The sequence below is a fragment of the Hemiscyllium ocellatum genome, chromosome 7 (assembly GCF_020745735.1).
Source record: "Hemiscyllium ocellatum isolate sHemOce1 chromosome 7, sHemOce1.pat.X.cur, whole genome shotgun sequence".
NCBI lineage: Eukaryota > Metazoa > Chordata > Chondrichthyes > Orectolobiformes > Hemiscylliidae > Hemiscyllium > Hemiscyllium ocellatum.
The window spans coordinates 94,347,761-94,364,447 of NC_083407.1; the positions used below are offsets into that span (position 1 = coordinate 94,347,761).

General features: G+C 47.3%; 1 protein-coding gene across 1 annotated transcript in view; it reads left to right on the forward strand.

Annotated features, from left to right (window-relative positions):
• Positions 1-578: 578 nt before the first annotated feature.
• s100b (S100 calcium binding protein, beta (neural)) overlaps positions 579-16,687 on the forward strand; it is a 28,527-nt gene continuing 12,418 nt past the window's right edge. Inside the window, exons 1-2 of the mRNA XM_060828060.1 lie at positions 579-737; positions 8,140-8,308. Of these exons, the coding sequence (XP_060684043.1) occupies positions 579-737; positions 8,140-8,286 (306 nt within the window). The 3' untranslated portion in view covers positions 8,287-8,308. The remainder of the gene's footprint in view (positions 738-8,139; positions 8,309-16,687) is intronic.

The window sequence follows — 16,687 nt, forward strand, 5'->3', positions numbered from 1 at the left end:
TCAGAGATGTTCTTGCTCACCTCTGGAGCAGCGAGGACTTACACTTGGGTCTCCTGCCTTAGAGATAGGGATGTGCCATCAGAGTCTGCTTCTGATGTACTTTTACACTCAGGCATATTTGAGACCATTGAGTTCATCTTCGTGCGAGGTATAATTTTAGAAAAAATATTTCGTCCCTCAGGAGACAAAGAACTAGAGACTGAACTACATAAGGAGTTTTTCAAAAACTTGTTCGAGGAGGTAAAGTTTAATGAGTATCTTAAAAGGAGGAGAGAGTCTGAGAGAGAAGGGGGGGGGAGGGAGAGAGGGGGGTGGTAAGAGTTACGGAAGGATTTTCAAGGCCTAGTGTTCAGGCAGCTGGAAGCATGGCCGCTAATGGTGGAATGATTCAAGTCAGAGAGAGTAGAATTAGAGGAATATGGATATCTCACAGGGGGTATGCTGCTGGAGGAGGTTACAGAGGTCTGGGCTGGAGAAAGGGGTGTGGTAATGTGGCCATGGAGGGATTAGAAAACATGGATGAGAATTTTTAAATCCAACTGCACCAAGAACTAACCTTTCGCTCTCTTTTTGCCCTAATGCAGGGTTATTCCAACAGAATGTCTGACCTGGAGAACGCAATGGTCACAATTATTGAGACTTTTCACAAATACAGCGGGAGAGAAGGGGATAAGCTGAAGTTGAAGAAGGTGGAACTGAAGGAGCTCATTAACAATGAGCTCTCCAACTTCATTGGTGTAAGTACAGTTCATTTTGAGCCACTTCGGGGAGAAAAGGCTCTTGGGTGGGTTCCAGTCTCCGTGCTTCTGATTTTAGCAGGCACCCTTCCAATACTGGTGTCAGGTCTGAGACTGCAAAGTGGGTTTTGTTCTCACAACAAACAGTCTCCATGTGGAGACACCATTTCACACAATCACAGCGATTAATAAGGCAGAAGGAGGACATTCAGCCCATCATGTTCGCACCAGCTCCTGTCAGAACAATTTATTTCATTTTGTCAGCTATATTCATCATAGTGCTGCAACCACCCCGACCCCACCACACAAATTGGTTTGATTTGATTGTTGGCATGTTTAGGTGTCATAAAATTTACCGAATGGGCTGTTTCCTTGTTCTTGTTTGTGGTCCTGAGTCTTAGGTTCCTGAAACCAAGAGACCAACATTGCAGTGTGATCATGAGGCAACTCTCAAGTAGATCAGAGGAGCAGCTCGGGAATGACTGTCCCTCCCATTCCTCTGCTCCCGACCCACCAAACCTTGTGTGAATACCCGGTCTAAATTACCAACATCCCTGCAAGCAACATAGCTGAGTCAGTCATAGAATTTGGGTGGTACATTTATTGCCCATTCCTAGATCACTTTGAAAAGGTTGTGGGGAATCACTCTCTTGAATACAGCTCAGTGGACTGCTTGGCCATTTTAGAGGGCTGTTAAAAGTCAATCACATTGCTGTGGGTCTGGAGTCACATTTAGGCTGGATCAACCAGCAACTGCAGATTTTCTCACCTAAATGCCATTAATGGATCAGATGGGTTTTCACAACAGTCAAACAGTTACATGACCATCACTGGTGATCCTAGGCTTTTATTCCAATTCATTTAATCCATTACATTTAGATTTCAGAATTTCCCATGATGGGATTTGAACTCTGCTCTCTGGTTCACTTGCCCAGTAAGGTAACCTAATGAGAGGGAAGGCTAATTCCTAAATGGCAACCCTCCATGATCAGATGAATATAGCAAGGTGAAGTATTTAGCAAGGTTTTCATTATTCTAGAGCATCAATTATTCTGTTGTCAGCCTGTTTTTAACTGTTTCAGTGCCTCGATTGGCAAATAGAGATTGTTTAGAAAGATATAATTCCATAACGGCCGGTATCCCATCACCAAGTCACTCTTTATTTACATGCGGAGTGTCCAGTTTCCTCAGAGCCAGCTCTCAGAATGAACAGAACCTCTGACACTCCTGTTTATTGTCTGTCAGCCAGGGCCCCCGACTGGACCTGATTAACAGCCCCAATCAGGGAACTCACACTGTATGAAGTCCATTTGGCTGACCACATCACAATCACTCCACTAAAATCCTAGAATGTTCTTTCAAACCAATTTATAATCACAAAAATTAGTAGTATCATCGAAATCATTAATGTGACTAAGTTTCTGAGGGATTTATTGTTCCTTGTTCATTGCTCCTGGTTGAACTTTCAGACATTATAAAACCAGATGTTGATGTTGATGTCAAACCTACAACCTTTTGACTGATATCACAGATTGTTCATGTGTGCTGACTGATAATGGACACTTAAGGGACAAGACTGCAAGACAATATAAACAGAGAGTGTTGGAAGAAGTCTGCAGGTCTGGCAGCATCTGTGGAGAGAGAAGCAGAGTTAATGTTTCAGGTTGACGCCCTTTCTTCAGAACAGATAATCCAGTTGGACAATTCTTTATCCAAAATCCAAAACGCTCCAAAGTCTGAGGGATTTTTGTGACTTTTTTCTCATTAACAAGGTTGTTTGGCATGCAAACAATTGACCCAAGTCGACACCCACTCGATGCGTGTCACTCAGATGTGACGTTGGAGACGTGGCCCAGCAAGGCAGGCCTTGATTCTGTCTCAAGGCTCATTTTACTCAGTGAGTGTGTTCCTCTGGTAAGTTTTTTAAATTCACCATCAAACTGTCACAGCAATACAGGGAGAACTAGCCATTTGGATACAGAACTGGCTTAAAGGTAGAAGACAGAGGGTGGAGGGTTGTTTTTCAGACTGGAGGCCTGTGACCAGCTGAGTGCCACAAGGATCAGTGTTGGGTCCTCTACTTTTTGTCATTTATATAAATGATTTGCATGTGAGCATAAGAGGTACAGTTAGTAAGTTTGCAGATGACACCAAAATTGGAGGTGTAGTGGACAGCGAAGAGGGTTACCTCAGATTACAACAGGATCTGGACCAAATGGGCCAATGGGCTGAGAAGTGGCAGAGGGAGTTTAACTTAGATAAATGCGAGGTGCTGCATTTTGGGAAAGCAAATCTTAGCAGGACTTATATACTTTATGATAAGGTCCTAGGGAGTGTTGCTGAACAAAGTGACCTTGGAGTGCAGGTTCATAGCTCCTTGAAAGTGGAGTGACAGGTAGATAGGATAGTGAAGAAGGCGTTTAGTATGCTTTCTTTTATTGGTCAGAGTGTTGAGTACAGGAGTTGGAAAGTCATGTTGCGGCTGTAGAAGACATTGGTTAGGCCACTTTTGGAATTTTGCGTGCAATTCTGGTCTCCTTCCTATCGGAAAGATGTTGTGAAACTTGAAAGAATTCAGATAGGATTTACAAGGATGTTACCAGGGTTGGAGGATTTGAGCTATAGGGAGATACTGAACAGGCTGGGGCTGTTTTTCCTGGAGCGTCGGAAGCTGAGGGGTGACCTTTTAGAGGGTACAAAATTATGAGGGGCATGGATAGGGTAAGTAGGCATAGTCTTTTCCTTGGCATGGGGGAGTCCAGAACTAGAGGGCATAGGTTTAGGGTGAGAGGGGAAAGATATAAAAGAGACCTGAGGGGCAGCGTTTTCACACAGAGGGTGGTACGTGTATGGAGTGAGCTGCCAGCGGAAGTGGTGGAGGTTGGTACAATTGCAACATTTAAGAGGCATTTGGATGGGTATATGAGTAGGAAGGGTTTGGAGGGATATGGGCCAGGTGCTGGTAGGTGGGACTAGATTGGGTTGGGATATCTGGTCGGCGTGGATGGGTTGGACGGAAGGATCTGTTTCCATGCTGTACATCTCTATGACTCTATGACTTATTCTGAAATTCAAAGAATTCTGAAACCCAGCTGGTCCCGAGTATTTCGGATAAAGGATTGTGCACCTATATTGCTTTTATTAAAACTTCCTCTCTTCCTTCACACTGACAGACTTCTGTTGTAAGGGCAAAACAGTCCAACAGTCTGAGGTCTTGCGTCGGAAGCAAACCATTTGTGTGTTTGTAATGGTAATGAGTGCACCACCTACATTTACCCACAAATCAGTACAGACATAAGGGTAGTAGGATCCAATATTCACTTTTATTGAGATCCAACAGATAGTTTTAAAATAATCAGGAATAGTAAAGCTAGTTGAATTTCACAGGCCTAACTCGGAAGTAGACTCTCTTAGAAAGCTCAGTGGCTATCAACCAAATCAGCACAGGTTGAGACTTAAATCTTCCTTGTCTTAGCTACGCAATAAATAAACTTAGGGAGGAAATTGGGACAGCATGTTGTTTCCATTGACTGGTTTATAAATACATAAATAACACCAACAACAACTTTTGCTTATTTGGCAGCAATAACCTCATAAGGCATCCCAGTGTGTTTCACAACAGTGTCACCCAACTGGAAACCGAACCACATAAGGTGACATGAGGTCAAATGACCAATACCTTGGTCAAAGGGGTAGGCCTTAAAGAGGAAAGGTGAGGTAGAGAGTCAGAGAGGATCAAAGAAGGAAATCCCAACCATGGGCACCAGCAAGTGAAGGCAGGACCATTGAAACCCCAAAACCTAACATTTATCTGCAAAACCTTAGAAATCTTGGCATTTCCTATAAGTGTCATAGCTACTTTCTGTACCATTTACCCTATTCGTGTATTAATGATTTATTCTCAGATCTGTCATGGCCATTGTCTTGTGGATCATGTTACTTATATCAGAAAATGCTGGAGCCTTGCATACATTGAGGGCATTCCATCGATCAAGTATCCGTTAATCTGTCCATGCAATATTAAAAAGAACTGCAGTTACTGGAAATCAGAAACAAAATCAGAAATTGCTGGAGAAACTCAGCAGGATTTTATTAATGCACATTTTCATCCACTCTCCTCCCAGGTCCGACTCATGTAGATATATAGTTCATAAGCGAGAGAACTCTTAAACCTGGCCCAGTTAACTGCATTTTTTTTTGTGTGAAATTTAGCCCTGTGTGTTCGCCAGTGTGAATTCAGGGATTCAAACCCAACTTATGCAATATGCAACATCCACACTGCAGAAGTCATTGGCCAGGGATCAAAGATGCTGATTTGCTTGGATGTTGATTTGCTTTGTCCCGTTCAGAGCTTAGAAATAATAGAATGAAGAAAAGCACTTGTGAAAATGAGCTTCACAAATGCAGGTATTGTGTGAAAAGGCAGAGAAGCCTTTTCTAGAGCTCTGATTAGAATCCCTACAGCGTGGGAAGAGGCCCTTCAGCCCAACAAGTCCAACCCTCTGAAGCATAACCCACCCAGACTCATTTCCCCCCATTCTATATTTACTCCTGCCTAACCTACACATCCCTAAAAACTATGGGCAACTGAGCAGTCAATTCACCTTACCTGCACAACTTTGGACTGTGGGAGGAAATCAGAGTACCCTGGGAAGCCCACACAGACACAGGGAGAATGTGCAAACTCCACACAGACAGTCACCCAAAGCTGGGATTGAACCCAGATCCTTAGTACTGCTGAGGCTACAATGTTAACCACTGAGCCATCTAATCCACAAGAAGAGTATTCCATTCCATTCTGGTTGCTACACAATAGGAAAGATGTGAAGATCCTTGAGAGGGTGCAGGAAGCTTTAGCAGAATGGGGCCAGAGATGAATAAATTTTGTTAAAAGGTTACACTGGAGAAGCAGGGACTATTCTCCTGAGGCGAAGCTTGATTGAATCACTGATGAAGGGCTTATGCCCGAAACGTCGAATTTCCTATTCCTTGGATGCTGCCTAACCTGCTGTGCTTTAACCAGCAACACATTTTCAACTCACACAAAATTATGACAGGTTCAGACAAAATAGACAAAGAAAACTTATTTCCATTAGCTGGGGGATGCAGATTTAAGGTTTTGGGCAAGACCTGCCAAGGGATGTGAGGAAGAACTATTTGTTGTAGTGAGTGGTGGTTATGTGGAACTTACAGTTCACAATGGGAGTGGATCTGGACATGGTCAACGAAATCAAAAGGAAATTGAACAGGCAATTGAGGGAAATAAGCTTATCGGTTGCAGGAATAAAATGGGGGAAATATAAGATTAACTGTATTTTTAAATACTTTCACAGGATGTGAGCATCACTGGCTAGGCTAGCGTTTATTAACCATGTTCTTGAGAAGATGGTGTTGAGGAGCCTTCTCACAGCACTGCTCCCCATGTGGACTAGGTGCATCCATAATGCTGTTCAGGGATTTGAAACAACTGGGATGTAGTTCTGAATGAGGATGATGTGCAGCTTGAGCGTCAGAATGGGCTTCATTGGCCAAATGTCCTTCCTCTGTGCCATGACCTCTCTATCATGCGAACAATAGTCTTTAAACTATCCTCCAAATGTGAAAAGCTAACAGAGTAGGGATCAGAGATGGAGTATGGTCTCTATAGCTCGGCTTCTGGATGTGTTGCGTAATATGCTTTGGAAAGTATTACGGACCTTAATAGCTTAGGGTTTCAGATAGTGATCACAAATATCTCATGTTATCTGCAATGCTATGTCAACTCAGATGATTGTTTTACAAGCCCCTAGCATAGCCCAGCTCAGCCCAATGAAAATGCATTGATTACATTTTTTGGGGAGTTTTTCTCTTCAGTAATTTATTTCATTAACAGTTCTGATCCATTCCAGAATTACTAAATAACAGTGGAGCTGCTCAGAGGTTAAATAAAGAGCACATTGCACTCTGTTCCGCTGAGTGCCCTGTACGCGTGCCTTGATGTAATTGTCTTGAAGGTGGAAACCGGCAGAAAAAAACACTTCACTGAAACCTGGCGTAGGTTTAATTGTCAACCAAATTTATCAAACCAGAATTATTAAGCCATCGGGGTATTGTAGGGTTGTAAATCTTACACAGCATTTAAGACTATTTCACATAAGTGGGAAAGAACAAGTGATTGCACTGAATTTGACAGTAGTAAATATCCTAACGTTTCTTTTTTCTGAATGTCTGTGAAAGTTGTTGGGCTGGGCAATGCTTTCTAAGGCTTTAGACAGCCTCTATGGATTGGACAGGGCAGGATTAGAAATAAGTTTGAAAGAACAGTTATGATGAAGCAAACTTGAATAAGTGTCTGTTTAGAGGGAGGATTCTGCCTATGGAGGGAGTGCAACAAAGGATTACCAGAGTAATTCCTGGGATGGAGAAAGTGACAATTGCAGATACTGGAGATCAGAGTCAAAAGGTGTGGTTTTGGAAAAGCGCAGCCAGTCAGGCAACATCCGAGGAGCAAGAGTCAACGTTTCAAGCATGAACCCTTCATCATTCCTGAATAAGAGCTTATGCTCGAAGTGCCAACTCTCCTGCTCCTCAGATGCTGCTTGGGTGGCTGTGCTTTTCCAGCACCACACTTTTTAACTAATCCCTGGGATGGTGGGACTAGTGTGAAGAGAGACTGGATTGATGAGGACTATATTCACTGGAGTTTAGAGGAATGAGGGGGGCAGTCTCATGAAAAACATAAACAGTTCTAACAGAACCAAATAGGATAAATGCAAGAAGGATATTCCCATTGAACAGGGAATCCAGAATCAAGGGGCCCAGTCTAAGGATTACAGGGATAGCCAATCAGGACTGAAATGAGGAGACAATATTTCACCCAGAGAGTGGTGAGTCAGTGGAAATCTCTGCCACAGATCATGAGTAAGACCAAAGCGTGAAATATTTTGAAGATGCCATTAGATATAGTTATTAGCTCTAAAGAGATCAAAGACTATGTGGAGAAAGCAGGAAAAATGTAGTGCATTGGTCTGAAGAAACAAACAGCCTACTCCTGTCTCTATTTGCTATATTTCTAACCCTAGGAAATGTTAGTATTTGACTTAAAAACCTTGACTTTTCTTTCAATCAACTGGCGAAAGGACATTAAAGGTACATTTTGCAAGTGAATTATTTTTTAACAGCTTATGTCTCATTAAAACAATTAGAAGAAGTGGATGCCACATTGAAATAAGTTCTGCAAGGGAATCAAATGTTGCATTCTGATACTTAGGGTTTGAACTGCTTCACTTTAAATGACCATGCACATATATTTTAAAGAGAAAAGTGTTAGATTAAGGTAAACCTACACAGAACACTGTATCATAAATATCTGTTTTGCTGTTTGAAGTTTGAGTTCTGTTTTTATTTTGAAAAAACCTTTTAGGACATTAAAGACCAAGAGACCCTGGACAAGTTGATGGAAAGCCTCGATAGTGACGGTGATGCTGAGTGTGATTTTCAGGAGTTTGTTGCTTTCGTTGCTATGACCACCGCAGCTTGTCATGAGTTCTTTTTCCCAGAGGATGAGTAAATGGACTATATGACTGCACAATGTAAGATATTGCTTAATTGATCATTTTCTATTTGTAATGGCCTGTGAGGAGCCAGTGATGGGGCTATCAAATTTAACTTGTAAAGTTGCAAATAAGAGTCACTAATGATTATCATCTGCCAAAATTATTGACGCTCAACCTGATCTACAGCAATCCAGGGATCCATGGTTAAGCCACGTTTGAGCTCAGACCGAAAAGCAGTATTTTATCTATTAAAGTTTGCACTGCTGTAGTTAGAGATGGCTTTTCAAAGATAGATGTAGGGTAAGATATAATGGAACAACATTGAGAAATCTTCCTTTTGCTTCTAAAAGTGACTAGGCATGATAAGAGAACATAAAAAATAACAGCTGGAATATAGCATACTCTCAACAAGCTTGATCCACCTAAGAACATGATGGTGGCTGATTTCGACCATCAACTCCAATTTCCTGCCTATTCCACCAATTCCCTGGCAGACCAAAATCTGTGTATTTCAGCCTGAAATGGTGCATGCACAGCTGTCTGTTGTGGAGAATTCCAAGGACTCACATCTTTGAGTTAAGGAATTTCTCCTAACCTCAGTCTGAAAGGAGCAGCCTCTTCTCCTGAAATGATGCTCTGTATTGTAGATTCCCCAACAAGAAAACATCGCATCTTCATAATCTTGAATGTTTTAATGAGATCTCTTCTCATTCTTCTAAATAGACCTACTTTGCTCAGTTTTACATCATGGGATGACCTCCCAAGATAGGGACAAGTTAACGAACCTTTGCTGTACTGCCTTCAATACAAGTTTATTCTTCCTTAAATATGGGGACCAAAACTGCACTTTGTAATCTTGTGATCTCACCAAAGTCCCATATATGTGTTGAGACGGAAACCGAATGGTCTCGTCTCTACGTGTTCGTTGGAAGGAGAGATCAAACCGGCTAGAGTTTGGAGCAAAAACACCGTTTATTACAGAATCAAAACTGGTACACTATACAACGAATTCAAAAGCATGCAAATTCGTTGGAGAAGGCGTTCTGTCTCTCCCTTCAGATCTGGTGCAGTTATACTTCGCGCTTCTTCGAGTTCCCGGTCAGGTTCCCCTTGTTCAGCTCTTTCATTGGTCGGTTCACCTGTCTGTGAAGGGATTAGTGTCTCTATTGGCTGCCCCGAGATACCTGTCCCACTCCTGCTGTGCCGAACAATGGGTAGACATCCTGGGTTCGGCAGTTTCCGATCTTGTAAATTAAAAGTTTATTGTTGGAAGGGATTCCTCATTGCCATGCGTCTGGCTGTCTGGGCGTTCACAATAGTTCTCCATAGTTGAATATACAGATATTATCATTTAACATAGGACCCGAATGAGTTTGACGTCAGCGGAGGCATTAGCAAGTACTTTATCAATCAAGTGTGGTATCGGTGCGATTTACACTATCCGATAGTTACCGGTTTCCTTTATTAACAATGAGAGTGTAATAGGATGATCTGAAACTGGCGGACATGTTCTAATCCCCCAGGAATGTGGCCCCAGGCAGACAGTCCTGCAGTGGCTGGGTTTACTTTACATGGCTGTGTTTTAGCTGGTATCTGACAGTGTCTGCTTTAATAATGGTGCTCCCCTCTCTAGCCCCAATGTAGGTACCCCGATAGCAGATTCTCCCCAACATTCCCTCCCTTGGCCTCGAAAGAGGCCACACCCCCTTATGGTATAGGGGTACATCATGCCCTCCCTTAGTTGTACAGTGAAACGTCAGCTTGGAGATAGTAATCCTGCAAGGGTTGCAAAGAAAGACAATTAGGTCAGCCACGGAGAAGGGGTGTGATGGGGTTGAGGTGACAAGGGGTTGGGGTCGGGAGGGAGAGGTAGAGATGTGTCGGTGCGGGAGTTAGGTCTGCAGTCCACGGAACATCCAAAGGTAAATTCAGGTGGCTAGCAGCTGTCTCAGGCTCGGCAGTGATCAGAGCGCAGTGTACTGTGGCCTGGTTGTGGTGTAGAGTAGCGAAGTTCATCGGTACCTCAGAGGGCACAGACATGGACTGAGAGCGGTGTAGAGCAGGGCCATGAGCTGAGACTGAGCCTGGTTTAGGTGCGCCCTCATCCGTGTGGGGCCACCCGCCATTGGCTAACCAGTCGTCACCCTACCGGGTGCTGGCCTGCTGTCGGTCAGTGTCGATGCGAGGCGAATTCGTTCAGCGATGCCGGGTGATGTGACCATTGTAGGCGAGTCGTCGGGGCACACAGTAGTATCTGATGTAGGCTGCCAGTAGACAGTGCTAGCGTAGAGACTGCCAATGAGTGAAGGCGTTCGTAGACTGTCGACCTAAACATCCTCGGGGTATGAGGTTAGGATAGGGTAGGAGCGGGAGAGAGACGTAACGTTGCTGGCTGACCGGGTGAGAGGAGCATAGAGAATAAGCCCCAAAAACGCGTGTACGCTGCTCAAGGCAAGCGCAGCAGGCATCACTGCACCACAGCAGGGGTGTCCTGCTGGTAGTGAGAGACAGTGGCTGGTGAGGGAAGTCATTGGGACTTCTGGAATGGCAGGGCCTTGAGAAGTGTACACAGAAATAACCGCGAGCGATCGAAGTATCCCATCCCAGGTTAATGGAGGTTTTAACGTGTAGGAGATGCAGTGAGGCAAAGTGTAGCAGTAGGTTAGAGTGAAGGGGTCTCGGGAGATGGGGTAGTCAAATTCGTGACAGCCATAATAGTTCAGGATGTAGAGGGGAAATTGTAAACCGTAGTACGGGTCGCACAGGAAGATGCTGTGCGTTCCGGCCAAGAAGTTTGGGAAGTGGACGTATCAGGTGAATGGTGTAGCACTACGGCCTGGTAGATGGGTGTAGGGGAGGCACTGCCAGATGGAGTACGGTCAATCGTGCGCGAAACAAGCGCTTTCAGGCACGGAACTCCACAGCATGCACAAATAATGATAATGGCGAATGCGATGCACAATCCTAGAGCTGCTTGGGCTAGTACAGAACCCCATTTGCCAAAGGTGGAGCTAAACCAGTTGAGAACGGGGTTCGACACGCCGGACTGATGTTTTAGTTCCGTGGCCAGGGCTCGTAGTTTAACGAGGGTGGTGGTAAGTTTGCCATCCGGGCCGGTGTTATTAGCAATGGCTGTGCAGCAAGTGGCACCAAAAAGGGCACAAACACCTCCCTTTTCGGCTAATAGCATGTCCAGAGCCATCCTGTTTTGCAAAGTCATGAGGGAAGACTGTGCGAGTTGCTCGTGGATGGCATCAACAGCATCTCGGGTCAGATTAGTGAGTCGTTGTATATTGTAGTGGAGGAGGTTGATCCGGTTAACATTTTTGTTCACCGTGATAGGGAAAATGGCGGAAAAAAGGGGGAAGCTCTCAAACCCAGCGGCAACCTCATCCACCAGTTTGTACTCATCAGGGATATTCCTTGCCTGCCCGATAGCATCAATCCACACTCCGTCAGAGTTGGTGAGGGCCAAGAGTGGGTCAGCTGCGCGTTTGCGTCGGGCTGAGGAAGTGAGGCTTGGTGGTGGGTCGTTAAAAGTGTACTCCCCGGGGGCCCGTGGGGATATGAAGAGGGGAACGTTAAGGGTGACAAGGACACAGGTGCCGTCCCAGTTGAGGGGCAACCAATTGTAGAGAACCTGTCCTCCACAGTACCACCACAAATCTGCGCGGCCCTCTGTTAATGTGGCTGCTTGTCGTCCAGTAAGCGGCCAGGTCCTGGCGCAGGCTGCACGGCTGACTGAGCCAACTGGGTAAGCCATGGTGATCGGTGGGGGGTTGACGAAGCAAGTGAAGTTGGATAGCGGGTGCATAATAAAGTTGGGAGGGGTGACATTTGCCGGCGACATAGGGAAATACTGTTCCCATGATCTGCAGCCGGGCGTAGGTATCGTGTTGGACATTATGTCTAGGGCACAGGCAATGTGACCATCCTCAAATGGGGTCCGACTCATTATGAGACCCGGCCTCCCCCCTGCGCACACCCAGCAGTGGTCGTGGCCTGCTTGTCGCGAGTACTGGATGACTCGGTTCAGCCAGGTGTTCGTTTCTACATACCCGGTGGCAAGAGCGATCTGCTGTCGGGGGTCGATCAGCTTATTGATATTGCGTGAATCAAACTCTGCAACCGTACGTGTTGCAGGACGCAGGGGGTGGTCGTTTTGGGGTAGAGGTGGTGCGGGGCGAGTATACGCGACAGTGGGCATGGACAAATTTATCCTGATAATCCCCTCCGGATCTGTGCCAGCGACTGCGACCCCAATTGCTAGGTAGAGAACCCTAGCGTGGTCGACGTGGGGGTTGTCAGGGTGGTGGTTTTGTGCCCAACAGGTGTCGGGTGACCAGCCTGCCATAATCATAGGGTTCGTGAGCCCGGGTGCGATACGGAGGAGCAAAGGGTTCCTCCGAGCTAGCGAAGTGGAGACATGACCTCTCCTTAGGGTGATTTTCTGAGTGAAATTCAGGTATTCGGGGCGCTTTGGGGAGCTGGTGTGAATCTGACCCCACCAAACATCATCCCATGAGGAACACATACGGCGGGTGCGGATGTTTTTAGGGTATCCGTAGCACTTATGCAGGATGCGGGGGTCGCATGAGCAGGGGCACATATAGACGCTGTAGGGCGCCCAGCCTGCTTCGTAGTTAGGTCCGCCACAATTGATAACATCACAGAGGTCAAATTGGAAGGTCATGTCTCGCACAGGGTCAGCGTTGATGACTACAGATGCGCCACAAGGATCCCTTGGACCTTGCACAGACAGTCTTACCACCATGCAGAAACACAGGCACCAGAGCGGCGGGCTATGCAGTGTCATTGTCGTGCTCTTTTTCGGGCTCGACTTCCAGAATCGGGGTCAGTGTAGGGCTAGGCTTGTATGACCTGGAGCAATGAGAGAAATGGTGCCAGTTATTGTCCCCCTCCCGTCTCACTTGGAGGGCGCCGGCAGCAACCTCCACAACTGGGTAGGGGCCGTGCCAGCGTTTCTCGTCCCAAGTGTTGTGGCCCCCCTGCCGGAGGTAGACTGCATCCCCCTTTTTAAAGGGTGTGGGGATGCGGGGGGTGGCCTGTCTTGCGACCTCAATCTGTTTGGATATGAGCCGGACCATTTCGCCCAGGACCTGCATGTACTGGGTCATATCCTGATTCATAGCATCCCAGCGCGATTCCCAGTTTGGCGATGAACGGGGCCCAGGCATTGACCGGCCTGTTAGGATTTCATGGGGGGATAAAAAGGTGTCACCACTCTTCTCCTGTCTCATGGAGAATAGGGCTAAGGGGAGGGCCTGCACCCAAGTCATTGCAGTTCCCGCCATGACCTTGGCAATTTTTTCTTTGATTGTTCGATTCGCCCTCTCTACTAAACCTTGACTCTCAGGGTGGTAGACACTACCATAGCGATGGAGTATCCCTAACGTGGACTCAACCCGGGAGAGGTGTTCATTTTTGAAGTGTGTGCCATTGTCTGTACAAATTTTGAGGGGTACGCCATAGCGAGGGATGAGCTCCCTTGTGAGCCAGTTAACGACCACCGTGGCATCCTCTGTTTTAGTAGGAGCCGCCTCAACCCACCGGGAGAACCTATCGACCACTACTAACATATATCTGTACTTATCGGGGGTCTTCCACTTAACCCCCATGTCAGTGAAGTCCATGCAAATCTCTTGCCATGGTCCCGTCGGGGTAGGGAATTTTAGCATGGGGTGGGGAAGAATTCTCCTGGCGTTGTGTTCATTGCACACGCGACATTTCGCTCTAAGATTCTCCATGTGCTCCCTTAGCCGGGGTGCCCACCAGTGCTGCTGAATGGCCTTCACCACCTGAGCGACACCTACATGTGTTGGCCCGTGTGTCTCGGCAAACAGAGTGGGCAGGAGTGCCCGTGGGGCCACTACCTCTCCGCCCGGGGAACGCCAGAGTGGTGTGTTGGAGCCGTCCAATAGAATATCCTGCCTGACTGCGCCCTTATTCTCCCATTCCTTGATCTCAGCAGTGGTCGCTCGACTCTGCAGCTCACAGAGGTGCCTCATGGCATCGAGTGTAACCGCATCCCCCTGGGAGTCAGTGGTCCCCTGATCAAGTGGTGGCCGGCCCTGGGTGGTTCTCCCCGACCTAAGGGTCACCATTTGTACTGCCAGCTTGGCCGCCCTATCGGCCGCGTTGTTCCCCAGCGCTTCCCTAGTATGCAAGGTGGAGTGACCCTGGACCTTTACTACCGCTACCTCTGTCGGGCAATGGACCGCGCGGAGCAATCTGCGCAGGCATTGGTCGTGTTTTACTGGCCTGCCAGCAGTTGTGGTGAAATTGCGTCTGATCCATGCCGTGCCTTCTACGTGGACTGCGGTCCATGCATAGTTGGAGTCGGTGTAAATGTTGGCACGGCATCCCTGACTGAGTTCTAACGCTCTGGTTAGGGCTGTAATTTCAGCTAATTGGGCGGATGCAGGCTGTGGGAGTTCCCCAGATTCTATAGTGTCGTAGAGACCATCTGAGTCTCTGACCACAGCGTAAGAGGCTCGTATGCCGTTTGATTCCCGGCGGCTACTGCCGTCGGTGTAGAGATCCCAATCTGCGTCAGGCAGAGGTTCCGTGTGTAGACCCTCGCGTAACCTGCGCTCCTCAGCTACTCTGGCTATGCAGTCGTGAGGTTCAAGGGAACCCCCGTTTACTCCTACCATCATGTTCCTAGCGGTTCCTCTACTAGGTTTAAAGTTAATGTGTGGCGCTAAGAGAGCATCCTCAATTTTGACCTGGCGGCCAGCTGAGAAGCTGAATGAGTTGGAGGATAGGAAGGCACCTATGCTGTGGTCTGTGTGGATAGTGAGGGGGTGGCAGAGTACTAGATGGGCGGTATTAGTGACTGCTTTTGTAACAGCTGCCACGAATCTAGCACAGCCTGGCTGTCCTTGCTCAATCGGCTCTAGCTTACAGCTGTAGTAGCCTAACACTCGCCTGCAGCCCCTGTCCTTCTGGTACAAGACAGCGTTGACTATCCCGTCTGTTTCAGCGACATCTAGATGGAAGTCTGTTTGGTAATCGGGGTGGGCCAGGGTGGCAGCTGCTGCTAAAGCCTGCTTCACTTCCCTGAACGATTTCTCCCGGTCTGCAGGCCAGTGCAGCTGACTTTTGAGTCTTTTAGCCCCAACTTCCGTAATCATGTCTCTGAGAGGGGAGGTGATGGTGACAAAGTCGGGGACATACGTGCGGGAGTATCCACATAATCCCAGGAAAGACATCATGTCCTGTACAGTGGCAGGGGTGCCGTAGGAGAGAATTGCCTCCCGGTGTGTTTCAGAAAGGGTGGTGCCTCCCTTCCCTACCAGGCGTCCCATAAAGGATACCGATTTGCGGGCGATCTGGCATTTTTCACGTTTAACCTTGAACCCAGCCGTGACGAGGGTGTCTAGTAAAGAGCGGACTGCGTCCAAATTTTGCGTATCTGTCTCGCTAGCTATGAGTAGGTCATCAACATATTGAATGACAGTGGTGTTGTCAGGGAGCGTCATTTGTTGGAGTATGGGGGTCAGGGCTGCACTGAAGAGGCCAGGGGAGTCTTTGTAACCCTGCGGGAGGCGGTTGTACGTATACCTTTCCCCATCAAAGGTGAAGGCAAACCATTCCTGGCAATCTGGGTGGAGTGGAAGGCAGAAGAAGGTGTTAGCTAAGTCTATAACCGAAAAGAACCGATATGCGGGTGTGAGTGCCTGCAGGGCAACATAGGGGTCCGGGACTTTCAGGTGGAGGGTTTCGGTGGCTTCATTTATTTTGCGGAGGTCATGGACCATACGCCAACCCTTGCCCAAGCCTTTAGATATAGGGAGAATTGGGGTGTTCCAGTCTCCTCCTTGGATTTGTCTGAGGACCCCTACTTCTAGCAGGCCCTTTATTGTCGGGCGAATACCGTCTTTCTGTTCAGTGGTGAGGGGATACTGTGCTATCCAGATACAATGCTGTATCGATGGTTTCAGTTGTAGATGAACCTCCCCTTCTAAGCGTCCAGTGTCCTGGGGATGGACCGTCCAGAGGACAGGGTCCGTATCTTGCAGCAGTTGTGCCGCTCTCCAGTGGTCGACATTGTCTAGAAGGAGGGATCGATCTACGAGCACCTTCTCGTAGATCCCTTCTTCTAAAACATCGATGGGTCGTCTCTGGAAACGCCCGTCTAGGGACACCTCGTCAGCGCCTAACCCTGTCTTGTGGTATTGGCATTGCATTGAGGCCAGGACCATGGGTCCTAGGTTGTGGGCTTTAGATGTGGGAGCTACCGCAAGCGTGATGTGCGGGGCAGCTTGTTCCCCTAGCTGATACCATTCATCCTGGTCGGAGCGTAAACGGACTGTTGCGGCAATGCCTTCCTTGCCTGCAACGAGGTATGTGATTTGGACTGTGTCCCTGTTCCACTCAGATGGGCATTGA